At 37.3% G+C, this 15,518-nt stretch overlaps 1 protein-coding gene across 2 annotated transcripts in view; it reads left to right on the forward strand.

Moving 5' to 3' along the window:
* Positions 1-11,139, forward strand: part of TBC1D8B (TBC1 domain family member 8B) — a 79,957-nt gene extending 68,818 nt beyond the window's left edge. Inside the window, exons 16-21 of one of the 2 annotated variants that reach the window (XM_059910943.1) lie at positions 143-383; positions 1,209-1,274; positions 3,136-3,219; positions 4,499-4,555; positions 5,913-6,010; positions 7,608-11,139. In XM_059910943.1, coding sequence (XP_059766926.1) covers positions 143-383; positions 1,209-1,274; positions 3,136-3,219; positions 4,499-4,555; positions 5,913-6,010; positions 7,608-8,003 — 942 coding nt within the window. In that variant the 3' untranslated portion in view covers positions 8,004-11,139. The remainder of the gene's footprint in view (positions 1-142; positions 384-1,208; positions 1,275-3,135; positions 3,220-4,498; positions 4,556-5,912; positions 6,011-7,607) is intronic. The other variant, XM_059910944.1, reaches the window with a different exon arrangement.
* The last annotated feature ends 4,379 nt before the right edge of the window (positions 11,140-15,518 follow it).

Genomic DNA, 15,518 nt, shown 5'->3' on the forward strand with positions numbered 1-15,518 from the left:
TATTCTTAGTAGAATTTTACCACAACCGTTCAACTATTTTATCTTTAATTACTTTAGTAGACATGTTTAAAAGAAAAAAAGTCTTATGAAGTTACTTTTTCTGATATAATGACTTTGCTTTTTTTTTCCATTTCTTAAATAGAGAGAGTTGTTTTTTTCTTACTATTGGTGTTTGAGAGCTCCAGTATTGAAGCACCATGATCCCAGTCTGCCATATTTGGAACAGTATCAGATTGACTGCCAGCAGTTCAGAGTGTTGTATCACTTGCTGAGTCCCTGGGCTCATTCTGCAAACAGAGACTCACTAGCTTTATGGACATTCAGATTGTTGGATGAAAACTCCGACTGCCTTATAAACTTCAAAGAATTCTCCTCTGCAATTGGTAGGATGACGTCCAATAATCTTTTTTAAAGCAAAAAAAAAAAGGTACCCCTAGAAATACTTAGTACTGCCTATCATTGCCAATTTAGTCAGATTTTATCAGCCTGATATCAGATTTTTTATCAGATTTACAACTTTAGCAATAACTGGACCATTTTCCAACTTTAGCAATAACTGGACCAACTTTAGCAATAACTGGACCATTTTCTCTCTTTGTTGCTAAGTCTAAATATATTCACCTCATTTTGCCCCAACCCTCCCAGAAAAGCAAGCTGTTAGATGTGGATGTTTTAATGGTTAACATGAAGGAAGAGAATGTCCTGATTTTCCCACCTTCAGGCACATGGATTCTTCAGGAGGACGTTCTCCCTCAGTAAAAATCCAGCCACATAGCCTAGAAAAGTGGTAGAGAAATATTCAATGAACATTTTGTGCCTGTAGATAGTCCACCGGTTATATCATTCCTTTGCTTTTCCAGACAACGTAGCATGCTTTCTTATCAGGGATTGCCCATTGAAGAGGAGTTCTCTCCTCAGATGAAGCATAAGGCCTCATTCAAAAGAAAAAGTAAATTTTAGATTGGGATTGGGGGAGGGAGTTCAGCAGAAGAGCATTTTATTTATCCCTCTGATAAAGGGTATTTTGCTTATATACTTCAAGGAGAGAATCTGGCCTACTGGGTAGTTGTTTAACGGTTAGTTTAAGTAACAGAAAGTTTCTGAATCCTAATTCCTGGCTAGTATCTGTGTCTTAATTAATCTGTGTTGCTGGAATTGATTGAATGTTCTTTGGCTGTGATTATTTGCAATTTAATTTTATTGAACAGACATAATGTACAATGGAAGTTTTACTGAGAAGCTTAAGGTGCTTTTTAAGCTGCATATTCCTCCAGGTAAGAATTTAACAGTTGTTAGTGATGTATAGGAGTTGACTCCATTTTAACAAGTATAATTACAGATATCATTCCATTTTAACAAATAATGTAACTTTCCATATGATATAAGGTCATTGCTTCATTGTGGCCCATGGATCATATTAGCAATATTTTTGCTGATATATAGTTACACTGAAATCTATGGAAGAGTTTCTGTGCAACAGATGGGTTCACAAGTTTCCTTCCTGTTAGTGTTCAATCAATTTAATGATAAGTAGTTTGTGTGTAGGAACTATCTATCATTTGAATATTGTCATAATGTTGAATTTTTAGTGTTGTTTAACTTTAGACAAACTGCCAAATTTAACTTTAGACAAACTGCCAAACTTGTGAAATACTACAAGTTATTCAGAAAAATGAGACCAGGCAACAGGGATATTAAACATTTGGAAAAGGAAGCAAAATAGGGCTTCCCTGGTGGCGCAGTGGTTAAGAATCTGCCTGCCAATGCAGGGGACACAGGTTCGAGCCCTGGTCCGGGAAGATCCCACATGCCGCGGAGCAACTAAGCCCATGTGCCACAACTACTGAGCCCGCGTGCCACAGCTACTGACCCTGTGCTCTAGAGCCCATGCTCCACAACAAGAGAAGCCACCACAATGAGAAGCCCGCGCACCGCAATGAAGAGTAGCCCCCGCTCACCACAACTAGAGAAAGCCCATGCACAGCAACGAAGACCCAATGCAGCTAAAAATAAATAAATAAAATAAATAAATTTTTTTAAAAAAGGAAGCAAAATAAAAGCTACCATTTATTGAGCACTTGCTCTGTTGAGGTGTTTGCTTTACGTGCATTCTTTTATTTAGTTCTCATGATATCCTTGAAAGGTGGTATTATCCTTCCAATTTTGACGATACGGAAACTAAGGGAAAGATTAAATTTGCTGAAGATCACAGAGCTAATAAATTGGTTAGCTGAGATTCAAACTGAGGTCTGACTCCAAAGCACAGGTTTCTTTCTATTCTACCACACTGCCTTAATGTTACCACATCATTCCACTTAACTTAAGTATTTCCCTCTGACCTTAAGAGGCAGCCTTTCCCAGGCCTGATCCATAATTGGGAAACCAGTCTTAGACTTTAAAGGAACATTGCAAAAGTATCTTTTAGCTTAAATAGGGTGATTCACAAAAAAAAAAAAGTACCTCATAATTTGTCTAAAACTACACCTGAGATCTCTTTTAGAGCCTTCCTGGGATAGCTGGGAACCATTCTTTACCAGACCAGAAATCTAAAAGCCATCTTTAACCCTTCACAAACTCAAATCACAATCACAGCATTTAAAACAAAAGACAAACCAAATAATAACTATGAAGGACTTTACATTGTCAAGTCAAATTAGAATGTCTAATATTGCCATGGAATGAATACGCTTTCAATAGAAGGGTCAAAAATAGAAAAAACACTGTGTATCTGTTAGAGCACTCAACTTCGTGTTTTCCTTCTTATTAAAGACGTTTTTAAATGACTGAGGTCACGTTTTCAGAGGTTCCCAAGTGCCAGACTTTTAAAAATTTTTTAAAAACTTTTTATTTTATATTGGAGTATATCCGATTAACCCATATTTTTAAATTTCAACTTGTAATGGCTCTTGGAAAACTATTAAGAAGCAAGAAATTTGGAGAAATAATAGAACTCAAAGTGATCAAGTACTTCTTGTTATTTGCTATACGGTAGAGTACTTCCACATTTCTTCACATCTGTCTTTCTTTGACAGGGACCCTTTGTTTGATTCTCTGCCCCCAGATTTAATTGATCTATTATAGGACTCGTTTCTGTCCCTCATTGTTATAAATGTGATTTGGGTTATCTGTTTTCAGCTTATACTGAAGTGAAGTATAAGGACCCTTCAAAGGGAGATGAACTTTCCAAGGAAGAATTACTTTATTTCAGTCAGCTCCATGGTAAATATCTGTTTTAAATTTATCTGTTTTGGGACTTCCCTGGTGGTCCAGTGGGTGAGACTCCCTGCTTCCAATGCAGGGGACCCAGGTTCGATCCCTGGTCAGGGAACTAGATCCCGCGTGCATGCTGCAACTAAGAGTCTGCATGCCACAACTAGGAGGTCCTCATGCTGCAGCTAAGAAGTCTGCATGCCGCAACTAAGAGCCCGCATGCTGCAACTAAGAGCCAGCACAGCCTAAATAAATAAATAAATTTATCTGTTTTGATGATTAGCCACTCAGAGGTCTTTCTGGCTTAAACATTCTTTACCCAGCTACCACTAGTAAAATTTGGGTTAATTATACCTTATACTTCTTTTGTGCTACCGTAACACTTAGCACAGTCCTAAATGCATGGTAAGTACTCTATAAATATTTGACTGATTAACTAAACTACATTTTGGGTTTTGATTTATGGAATTTCTTATTTACTGGAGAATTAGAAAGAAAATGCATTTTGTTTCTACTTCTGTAGCAGAAATTTCTAAAATGTATCAGACCATTTTTTATGCCTTGTTAAAATGCGATGAAGACAATAGAATCTTTGATGACTGAAGGTCATAGCTATTATTCAAACAGTGAATACTTATCATAGATCACTGTAGGTGTAGGAGACTGGGATGAGTCCGTCTCCAAGACATAATTTGGAAGTGTTATGAGCTTATTTTTGTGCCTTTTGCTTCTTTTTCATAAATATGAATGTCTTAAAGAGGGATAAGTTCTTATTAATGTATGTTTATGTTACTGTATGTTAGTGTTTGAAGCGACCTTACAAATCTTCTAGTCAAGTCCCTTAATTATATAGAGGGCACTGAGGCCCAGAAAGGAGAAGTGACTTGTGTAAGAGTTTTCAATGAGGTTTTACCACAATCAGGACTAGTAGCTCAGTCTTTTGACTTCCGGTGTGTGTGTGTGTTTTTTTTTCCCTAATAAAAGAAGTAATACAATTTAATTTGAAGAAAATCACAAGGAAGAGAATACCACATACCACCCAGAAATAAATACTTAATATTTGGTATACTTCCTTCTAAGATTTTTTATATGGATTTTTCCCCAGTGTTCTTTTTAAAGTTCTTGAATACTTTGCCATCTAACGATAGGAGGTCAGGTTAGCTATAATTGGTTTGCTGAATTGAAGAAAATAAAGTGTGCTTATAAGTCTTTATACAAAATATTATTTTACTTTCAAAAGGTATTTGTTAAATACTTTACAAAATGCAATTGTCCTCTTTTCCTCTAGTTTCCAAGCCTGCAAAGGAGAAGGAAGCAGAGTCAGCAAAAAACAGCCCTGAAAAAGGTATATGATCTAGGAGTATCATTTAGTTTAAATTATTGTTTTTGTAAATAGGGTTAACTACACAAAGGGGAAACATGGATTCCTTTTAAAGTCTATTGATTGATTTGTCCTGAGAGCTTTTTCAGTTCCTTTGTTTTAGTTTAACAATTTCTTCTTCTTCTCTTGATACTTAAGTCTCAGAAGTTATAGAAATACAATTGTAAATGACCCGTATTTATTTAATTTTATTATTTGAAAATATTAATTTCAATTACATAGGTAATAGATAATCCTTATAAAAAGAATTTAAATGGTACAGAAATCCTCATACCCTCACCCAACCCCACCCTGAAGTAAATGTGAAAACATTTTGGTCTGTATTCTTTCCAGACCTGTTTCCATGTATAAACAAATATAGACATCTCTCTCCTTTTAAAAAAGAAACATTTCATAAATATTGTTCTACAATTTGCTTTTTTGATTTTGTAGTATATCATGGACATCTTTTCATGTCAGTACATTTGGATCTATCTTATTCCTTTTAATGAGTGCAGAGTATTCCACTGTTTGGTTGTACCATCATTTATTTCAGTAACTAGCTCAATATTGATGAACATTTAGGTTGTTTCCAATTAATTATATTGCAAACTCTTCTCCAACAAACATTTTTACACTTACATTTTATGATACTTTTGCACATATTTCTTTAGGATAGGATAAATTCATAGAGGTATGAGAATGCTGGATAACAAAGAATATGCACATTTAATATTTTGATAGAGGTTGTCAAATTGTTCTCCAAAGGTCCATCATTCTTTTTATGTTTTTGAGTAACAGTTAGTTAAAAAATAATTGCTGAAGATCTGCTTAAATATGATAACTTCGCCAGGTTGTTCAGTATATCCTAGTTTTCTAAGAGATCTAAATAATTATTAATGAAGTCCCATTAATATCATTGTGATTAAACTCTTCAAAGGAATGAATGAATAAGTACTGTTTTGAATTTTTGAAAGAGAGTCACCATAGTATGCTATGGTAACTGCATACTAAGAACATCATATAGAAGCTATTTTAAACTTAGCGGTATGCATGAGAACGTCTACGTGAAATTTACATCATGTACTGTTTAATCTAAAAGGCATCCTTCTTCCTCTAGTCCCCAGCCTTTCCAAAGTAAAAGTTTTAGTTTAACGGAAGTGGAGGATGTATTTTGAGAGCCAGTGAGTGAAATAAAAAGTATAGTCAGATCAATTTCTGGAGTAAAAAATGTAGAATCTTATATCTCAATGAAATATCTTTCCATCATAATGTTCTTTTGGGGATTTGGGAAAATATAGTGGGCTGTTCATTATGAAATGGTTTTATTCCCCTCATTGAGGAAAAGAAAAAGTTGATATTCAAGCATATCTAAGTCAATGGCAAGATGAGCTTTTGAAAAAAGAAGAAAACATTAAGGATTTACCAAGAATGAATCAGGTATAGTATTTTCAAAGAAAAATTCTGGTTTACTTGTGTATTTTTGTATAAATGAATGTGGGTGTATCCAAATCTAAAATAGCTAACATGCTATTACAAAAATAAATAATCTATGCATCATCTCTGTAAGTTTCAAATGAGTATAGAAGAGGGGGAGTAAATTTTTAAATGATTTTCTACTTTAAACATTTAAATGCATCTAGAGTTTCATTACAGTCCTCTGCTGTGACATTTGTACCTGTAGAAAAGATGTGTGTATAACATATATTTCAGTGTTTTTTATTTCCAGCTTTATTAGAAATGTTCACTTATTCAGTAAATATTTCTTAGTGCCTACTAGATGACATGCCCAATGCTAGGTAGTAGGAATAATAATTAAAATAGATCACACCCTAGTTCCTAATCATCTTGAACCTGCTCAGACAGTATTAATGACTACTATTGACACAATTCTAAATCCATCTCTTTCTTACACACTATTCAGTCATTATATGTTCTTATATTTTTTTAATTAAAATCTGTTGGTATAGGGACTTCCCTGGCAGTCCAGTGGTTAAGACTCTGCGTTCCCAGTGCAGGGGGCACGGGTTCGATCCCTGGTCGGGGAACTAAGATCCCGCATGCCGCACGGCGTGACCAAAAAATAAATTAAAAAAATTTTTTACATCTTTTGGTATAGATACTGAGGATTCCCAGAACTTCACCAAAATGAGAAATATGAAATAGCGTAGTTTTTCTCAGTGGACTAGGTAATTTGATAGTTAAATAAGTACATTTTAAAATTAATCATGATATATTTATTCTAAATTTTTAATAAATAAACAGTATTACAGACTAAGAAAGAAAGAGAAATAAAACAAAGTATGGTACAATACATTTTTATGAAGTTTATCTTTTTTATTTGCTTTTTATTTACATATAAACTTTTCTGGTAGCATGATTGACTTATAGGACTTTTGTGTTGGAATAGTTTCTTTTTTAATTGACAAATATCTTCTAAGAATGTCTATGGATTATCTAGAGGCAATTAGCAGACAATCCAGTTTATTTCTTTACTTGGGCCCCACCTTAGCCTTTAAAGAGAAACATGTCCAAATGGGCTCCTTAGAGCTACCTTGTACTACTAGATAGGTCCCAAAACATTCTTCCTTAAATTTAAGTCATCCTAGTGGAGCTGCCCACTCTAGCCCTTCGGGGAGATCAAGGGGAACTCATTCTTAATCTGTTCATTAAGATTGGTTAATGAATGGATGATTTACATGTAAGGAAATATGGGACTTTGCCTAATTAAAAGTACCACCTAACATTGATGGAATGCTGGCAGATACTGTCCAAGAATTATTGTATATATAATATATGTATATAATTTACTGTTATTAGGCAACAGATGAGAAGACTTAAGTGGAATTTTCTTTCATGGTTCATACCCATCTTTCTAGAATCAAGATTTATTTGTGGATTAATCATCAGTTCTTATAACTTCTGTGGTGAAGGTTATATGGTACAAATTCTAAATAGAAGACTATTTACTTCTAAGTTCTCCTGATATTTGCTAAGTCTAATATCAAATGTGATATTTCTAACTTGTGTCTTCTAGTCGCAATTTATTCAGTTTTCAAAGACACTATATAACTTATTTCACGGGGACCCTGAAGAAGAGTTATTATATCAAGCCATTGCTGTTGTAACCAGCCTTTTGCTCAGGATGGAAGAAGTTGGAAGGAAACTCCATAACCCTGCGTCATCAACCAAAGGATTGTCTGGTGCAGTCTGTGCTTCTGGAGGACCCAGTGAGGGGCAAACAGAGAGCCACTTAGAGAAAGATCCCTCCTCTCTCAGGGAAGAACCTCACTGGTCATTTGCATTTGAACAGATTCTCGCCTCTTTGTTGAATGAACCAGCATTGGTGAAGTTTTTTGAGAAACCCATAGATCTAAAAGCCAAACTAGAAAATGCAAAAACCTCTCAGCTAAGTTCTAGAACCAGGAAGTAAATCTTTTAACAGGAATTGCTTATTATAGGCATTTACCAAGATTCTCATAGGCGTCAGCTTGATTCCTAGGAGTAGGGATCAGGGATTTATCTTGTTACCAATGTATTTGAAGGTTAAAAAGAAGATATTTGGAAGCACAATGATTCATTCCTTTGTGGTGTTATCTAATTTTGATATTCTCTAATACAAATATACTTTTTATATTTCACAAGGTATGCAATATCAGGGGGAGTATGCTAAATGCTAAATGTTACCACCAGAGGGCACCACCATATCACTTTTAGCAAGGAAATTACTAGTTTGTGCTGCTATTTACATATGAATTACTGATGATTTTTGAAAATGTGGTGTTACGTTTGAGTATTAGTGATGCTGACACGTCATATTGCTAAATCCTACTTTCCAAATTGCCTCAGTCCTATTAGAATGCTTTAGAAAACCAGGCTCTTAGATCTGTAGCCTTAATTATCTAGAAGATTACCATATGGGAACCTCATTTTCACGTTATCTAACTGAAATAATATTAACTTTTTAAAGTTAGTCTCATTCAGCCTTCTAATAATAAATGGTTTTTTAATGAATTCTATCTTCTCCCTACCTGAGCAGTTCAGAAGCTGCTGACACACTTGTAGCTCTGTTACTGATAAAAATAAAGAACTCAAAACTCTGGGCCGATATAAGGAAAAACGATTTTGGATTTGGATTTGAGCTGGTTAAAGCCAGCCAATTCAGAAGGGTTAATAAACAGTACAATTAACTGTGTACAGGTCTCTCATTAGACTGAGAAATTACTTGAAATTCCGAGCACTGCTCTTTGTGGCTTTGTCTCAGAGTAGCTTGAGACTGCTTTGGTTCTAGTTTTAGATTTTGGATTTTCACCAGTCATATTTTAAGTTACATTAGATAGACTGAATTATTGTATTAGTCTGGCAAGTTCATAAAGTATATAGGCATACCTCATTTCATTGTGCTTCACTTTATTGTGCTTCATAGATACTACATTTTTTTTTGTTTTTGGATTTCTGGGTTTTTTTGGCTGCTGTAGCTTGCAAGATTTTAGTTGCCTGCAGGGATTGAACCCAGGCCCTCGGCAGTGAAAGCACGGAATCCTAACCACTGGGCTGCCAGGGAATTCCCACAGATACTACAGTTTTATTGAAAATGAAGGCTTATGGCAACCCTGCATTGAGCAAGTCTATCAGTGCCATTTTTCCAACAACATTTGCTCGCTTTGCGTCTCTGGGTCACATTTTGGTAATTCTCGCAATATTTGGAACTTTTTCATTATTATTATGTTGTCATCGTGATCTGGGATCAGTGATCTTTTTTTTTTTCTTGTGGGATTTTTTTTTATTCAAACAGAAAGTCACAAAAATTATAATCATCCTCATCAGTTCACTCAGTCCCATGTAATTAATTTTTTTCCATCTTGATCTTTTGTTAACACTTTTATGAATTCAACAGTTTTCCATTAGAGTTCTGAAAATGCTTATTTATTCAGTTCAGCAGTATAGTCAGTTACCAGAAACCTGTACTTGTCAGAGTCTTTTCAATGAATTCCTTGAAGATGAAGCCCTTTTATAGGAACATTTTTGCAAAAGCATCTGAGTACACCCAGAACTGTCTGTAAATGACAAAAGACTTAAATGATCAGTGATCTTTGATGTTACTAATACGTCTCACCGAAGGCCTAGGTGATGGTTAGCATTTTTTAGCAATAATATGTTTAAAGTATGTACATTGTTATTTTAGACATAATGCTATTGCACACTTAACAGACTACACTATAGTGTAAACGTAACTTTTGTACACCCTGGGAAAACAAAGAATTCATGTGACTCGCTTTATTGCAATATTTGCTTTTATCGCAGTGATCTGGAACCAAACCTGCAACATCCAAGGTGTGCCTGTACTTGTGCGTAATGATTGTTAAGATAATGTATAGAATTTTGGCATCTATCTAAAAAGTTGTAATCTATTTGATTTAGATGTGTAATTTCTATATACTTTATGCTGCTTATATTTCAGTCATTACAATGAAAGTTCATTTAGAGATAATGGGCTTTGTTAGCACTTTAAAGAGAAAAAAACACACCTATCCAATCTTCTGTGCTGTTTCTGATAAGAACAATTTATTAATCAGTTGATTTAGGAAATTGTGGGGAGAAGTCATCCATTGGCGCTTCTTTCTTCACAAAAGACTTTGGTTTTAAGCCTTTTGACTTTTCAAATTTGAAACAATGAAAGGGCAGATATCCTTTAGGACAACCCAAGAAGTCTCCCTTTCTGGAAAAGAATTGGTATAGTCAGCCTTTGGCAAGAATCCACTGTGAACAAAGCCTAACACAGAGGGCTTCATCACCACAGGATATGTTATTTTCAGAGATATTCAAGAATTTTCAAGTTGACCCTTTGAAAATTTTGTAAATTGGGCTTGGCCAAACACTTACTAGTAGTGTCTTTAAAATGATTTTGTCAACTTTGTCTTCTCAAGGAAATTACCACTTAAAGAGATAGTTGGTAAATAAACATCTGTGCCTTTTCTCAGAAATTATTTGCCTGAAACATGTCCAAATTTTAGAGTTTAATTAATAGTTTATATGTGAACTATCACACATCTGCTATTAAGCAATGATTGTTAAATTACAGTACAATAGCTCTATAAAGACACAAGGCTCTATGCTTATATACAAAGGCACTATTGCACATACTTTGTTGAACATTTTGTCAATTGTATTTACAAAAAAGATACTTTCTTAAGAACATATGTCATTAATATTTGATGATTTTTAAATCAGAATATTGAAGATTACTTAGTATTGTATTTTAGCCTAGATTAATTAAAATTGAATACCTAAAGATTTCTGAATTGCAGAAAGATTATAAATGCAAGTTAAAAAGACGAACATTTATTTTCTGAATCTGCAGGAGACATAAGCTGAACACATAGTTTTGTAGTTGCTACCTTGTTAAGCAAATGGGTTGTTCTTAATGTTTAAAATCTTATGTAGTTGTGTCACACTGAACCAGTGCATTATACCTTATGCATTAAATTGTTATAAAGTGGCTTTACTGGTCTTTATAAAAATAAATGTTATAAATCTGTTAAATAAATATGAAGAATGGCTTACTTAAAGATCTTACTATTATTTATTATGATGTACTTTTATGGATACTTAACTCAGTTATCATCACTTGAGGACTTCCCTCCTATATTAGTTAAGGTTCAGTTGCAGAGAACAGAATTCATTCTCATTAGTTTAGGCAGGAAAAGATTTATTACCAGATATTAAGTGGCTTACAGAATTACCAAGAGGACTGACTCTAAATTGCGCTTTCAAGAACAATTTCCAAAGCTATTACCACAGAACCAGGCCACCAAGGGGGTTGCTAATTCTTGTGCTGTTAGGAAACTGCTACTTCCTACCCCATGATGAAAAGCCAGCACTACAGCTGCTACTTCCAGAACCACGCTCCGCCTGCTATGATTTATACCAGCAAAATGTTTACCAGCAGAAATGGCAGAAGCATAGCCCCCACCTCCCTTCTGCCATTTAAGTCTCACGAGTGTGCATCTCATTGGCCTGTAATATCTCCAGAATCTTAGTTGCAAGGGAATCTGGGAAATGTGCTCTTAGCTTTTTAGCCCCTGCAGTACAGGAAGGCACACTAAGAGGCTGGAATGGACATTGAGCACTATATTTGCTTCCTCTTGCTGTGTAACAAATTATCACAACACACATTATCTCACCATTTCAATGCGTCAGGCCTCTGGGCTCAGCTTAGCTGGGTCCTCTGCTTAGGATCTCATAAGGCTGCAAAACCAAGGTGTCAGCCAAGCTGGTTCTCACGTAGAGGCTTAACTGGGGAAGAATCCACTTCCAAGCTCACTCAGGCTATTGACAGAAATCATTTCCATATGGTTATAGGTCTGGAGGCCCCAGCTTCTTGTAGGTGGTCTCCTGGAGGCCACCCTCAGCTCCTAGAGGCTTTACTCAGCTCCCAGCAACTGCCCTCAACTTCTTCAGGCTGCCCAACTTTGCCGTGTGGGCTTCCCCCAAATGGCCACTTACTTCATCAGTCCAGCAAGGAGAGTTTCTAAAGCAAGTCTGCTAGCAAGGTAGTGTCTTATATAATAAGAACCTAGGGGCAGGACAGGAATAATGACGCTGATGTAGAGAATGGACTTGAGGACACGGGGAGGGGGAAGGGTAAGCTGGGACGAACTGAGAGAGTGGCATGGACATATATACACTACCAAATGTAAAATAGATAGCTAGTGGGAAGCAGCCGCATAGCACAGGGAGATCAGCTCGGTGCCCTGTGACCACCTAGAGGGGTGGGATAGGGAGGGTGGGAGGGAGACACAAGAGGGAGGAGATATGGGGATATATGTGTATGTATAGCTGATTCACTTTGTTATAAAGCAGAAACTGACACACCATTGTATAGCAATTATACTCTAATAAAGATGTTTAAAAAAAATAATATAATCTCACAGTAGTGACATATCCCCTTTGCCATATTCTGTTGGTTAAAGGCAAGTCACAGGTCCCGTGCACTTTCAAGGGGGGAGGATTGCACAAGGGCATGAACATCAGGAGGCAGGGGTTATAGGGGGTGCATTGTAGAGTCTGTCCACCACAAGCATCTATGTTATTCACCTCTTTTCCCACGCAGCACACCCTTCTTCCCATACTTCTACATAAGAGCTAATAGCATCAGTGGTATGCTGCTGCCTGTCATAACATAAATCTCCCCCATACCAACAAAAATGCACTAATCTCTCCTAAGGGAAAATCCAAGTTTCTGTTGGTCACTTGGATCCATCGATGGGTAATGTCCACTCCTCCTAATTCAATCTCAGTCCCATCTTGATATCCTGTAACGTGTGGACTACAAAAAGTTAACTACTATCAACTCACCTTATATAAAATAGTAGAGGAGAAGTAGGGAAATAAATTGATTACTCTATATAATTATGTACCTAAAAGAGAAAGGCAGAAACTATGGGTAGCTACTGCAGTCCTCATTTCTGCAACTGGTCATCAGACCATAGTTGTGTTTTATTTATTTATTTATTTAAATTATACAATAAATTAACTACTTTTTGGTGTACAATTCTGTGCATTTTTAAGGCAGGTATGTATTCCTGTGACCATCACCACAATCAGAATACAGAGCACAATTAGAATTCCCTCACCCCATAAAACTCCCTCATGCGGTCCATCCCTTCATAGTCACCACTCTCTCCCCACCCCTAACAACCACTCATCAGTTTTCTGCCCAACATATAAAAGACCAGATGTTTGCTTTCCCAGAATCCCTGCCCCTTGTAGCCATGTGACCAAGGACTGGTTAATCAGTTGCTTCTGCCTGAATTTCTCAATCTATAGGAAAGCAGGAGGGAAAGTGGAGAATACATTCTGGTGGCAGTGGTGGCATCTCCACATCAACACTCTGGTTCTGAAGTAGGACTTAAAGTGCTTGTGGATGCCCAGACTTTATCCCTCCTTTTTTTGGGGGGGGGGGGGAGGAGCTTCTTAGTGCATCTGTGAGCCCCAACAGTTCAATAAAGTCTTTTTCTGCTTTTGCCAGCCAGAATCTATTTCATTGGCTATCTAAAGTAAGATTGATACATGTGACAGCAGGAGCCCTGTAGCACTGAATCCCTCGAGGTCAGGTAAGCAAATCATCCTGGTAGCTACATTCCTGGGCTTCCAATCACCAGCAGAAGGGCATTTTATCCTTAATCTCACATTATACTGCAGCTTCCATTTCTGTCATCAGAACTACACCTTTTCCGCCATCCCAAAAGCACCAAGCAGTAGATTTCCTAGCCTCTAATTCTGTTTGTCTTCCTTTGAGGGTAATGTCTTTTCTTTATGGCTGCTTTTAAGATCTTGGTGTTGCCAGTGTTCTGCAGTTTCTTATGATTTATCTAGCTTTTAGAAAAGTCATGTTTGGCATTGATTATTAAATTTTGATTATCAACTATCATTCTCCAAGACCTGCATACCTTTTGCACAGGCCAAACAGGCAAGTTAAATGACGATGTACTAGAAATCACCTCCCACCTCACATACACACACACATCCTTCAGATCTTTGGTGGGCACTCATCTGTGTGATTTCCCCAGGGATACAGTATTGACAGATACGGTGAATTCTACCTGGCCCTTCCTACCGTAAATAGCCCTTATTACACCGGTCAGGGAGCAAAAGTGGTAGGTCTGCCAGTGGCTGAGTATTGCTATTTCAAATATTCATTCATAAACTAAGAACCATATGATGTACTTGCAGATCCTCTGGACCCATTGTAGATGGATTCAGGATAAAATTATATTTCTTAACTCCATAAGCCCTGACTCCGACCAATGGATGACCGTTGTGCTCTAAACTCTCCCCCTGCCCACAACACTAGTCCTGGATGAATGTGCACTCATAGTGTCCAAAAGACTGAGAAGTATGAGTGTTTCCAGTTGCCCAGTGTATTGCTACCCTGGTAAATGACCACAGCCCCCCCCCCCTGGCTAGAAGGAAAAAGGAAAGCTAGGAAGAAAATCTACAACACATGCTTATGGTATTGCTTCCTCAAGGGTACCTGGCTTTCCCTTCCAGGGCCTCTGGGTGTGTGAACTGACTCAGATCTGCAAATAGGTGAGACTCATATCGAGCAGGACCCTGTGGGGCTCCTGGGCACACAAAAGCCTTCCTGTGTCCCCCATTTCTTGATTACAGGAAATAGGCTTCATTCGGCCTTCATGACCTTCCCTGGGTTCCAGGGAGCAGGTTCAAACAGTTGCTAATCAGGGAAGGGAGGGGATGCGGAGACAAGGAAGGAACAGTCAAGAGAAACAATAGTGTAGCCTTGGGGCACGGTCCTGGTTCCCCCTCGAGGGACATATATTACAATATCTTTGAGCTGTTTTGCAGATACTGAAACCACCGCTAGGTGGGAGAAGTTAACTGCTGCCCACAAGCACGTAGACCCCAGACCAGCTGGAACCAGAAGGCTGATGATGCTGACGACCACTTACTTCACCACCAGCCAATCAGAAGAATGTCCACGAGCTGATCACGCCCTCTTTGAACCATTACTATAAAACTTCTCAGTACCCCATCCAGGTCGGGGACACACAGTTTGAGGGCATTAGCCCGCTGTGGCCCCCTTTGCCTGGCAAAGCAATAAAGCTATTCTTTTCTACTTCACCCAAAACTCTGTCCGAGATTTAATTCAGTGTCTGGGTACAGAGGCAGGATTCGGCTTCAAGAGGCCATGAATCTCCATCATAATAACTCAAATTAGATCTTTTTTTTTAACATCTTTATTGGAGTATAATTGCTTTACAATGGTGTGCTAGTTTCTGCTTTATAACAAAGTGAATCAGTTATACATATACATATGTTCCCATATCTCTTCCCTCTTGTGTCTCCCTCCCTCCCACCCTCCCTATCCCACCCCTCTAGGTGGTCACAAAGCACCGAGCTGATCTCCCTGTGCTATGCGGTTGCT

The sequence above is a fragment of the Balaenoptera ricei genome, chromosome X, assembly GCF_028023285.1.
Source record: "Balaenoptera ricei isolate mBalRic1 chromosome X, mBalRic1.hap2, whole genome shotgun sequence".
Classification (NCBI taxonomy): Eukaryota; Metazoa; Chordata; class Mammalia; order Artiodactyla; family Balaenopteridae; genus Balaenoptera; species Balaenoptera ricei.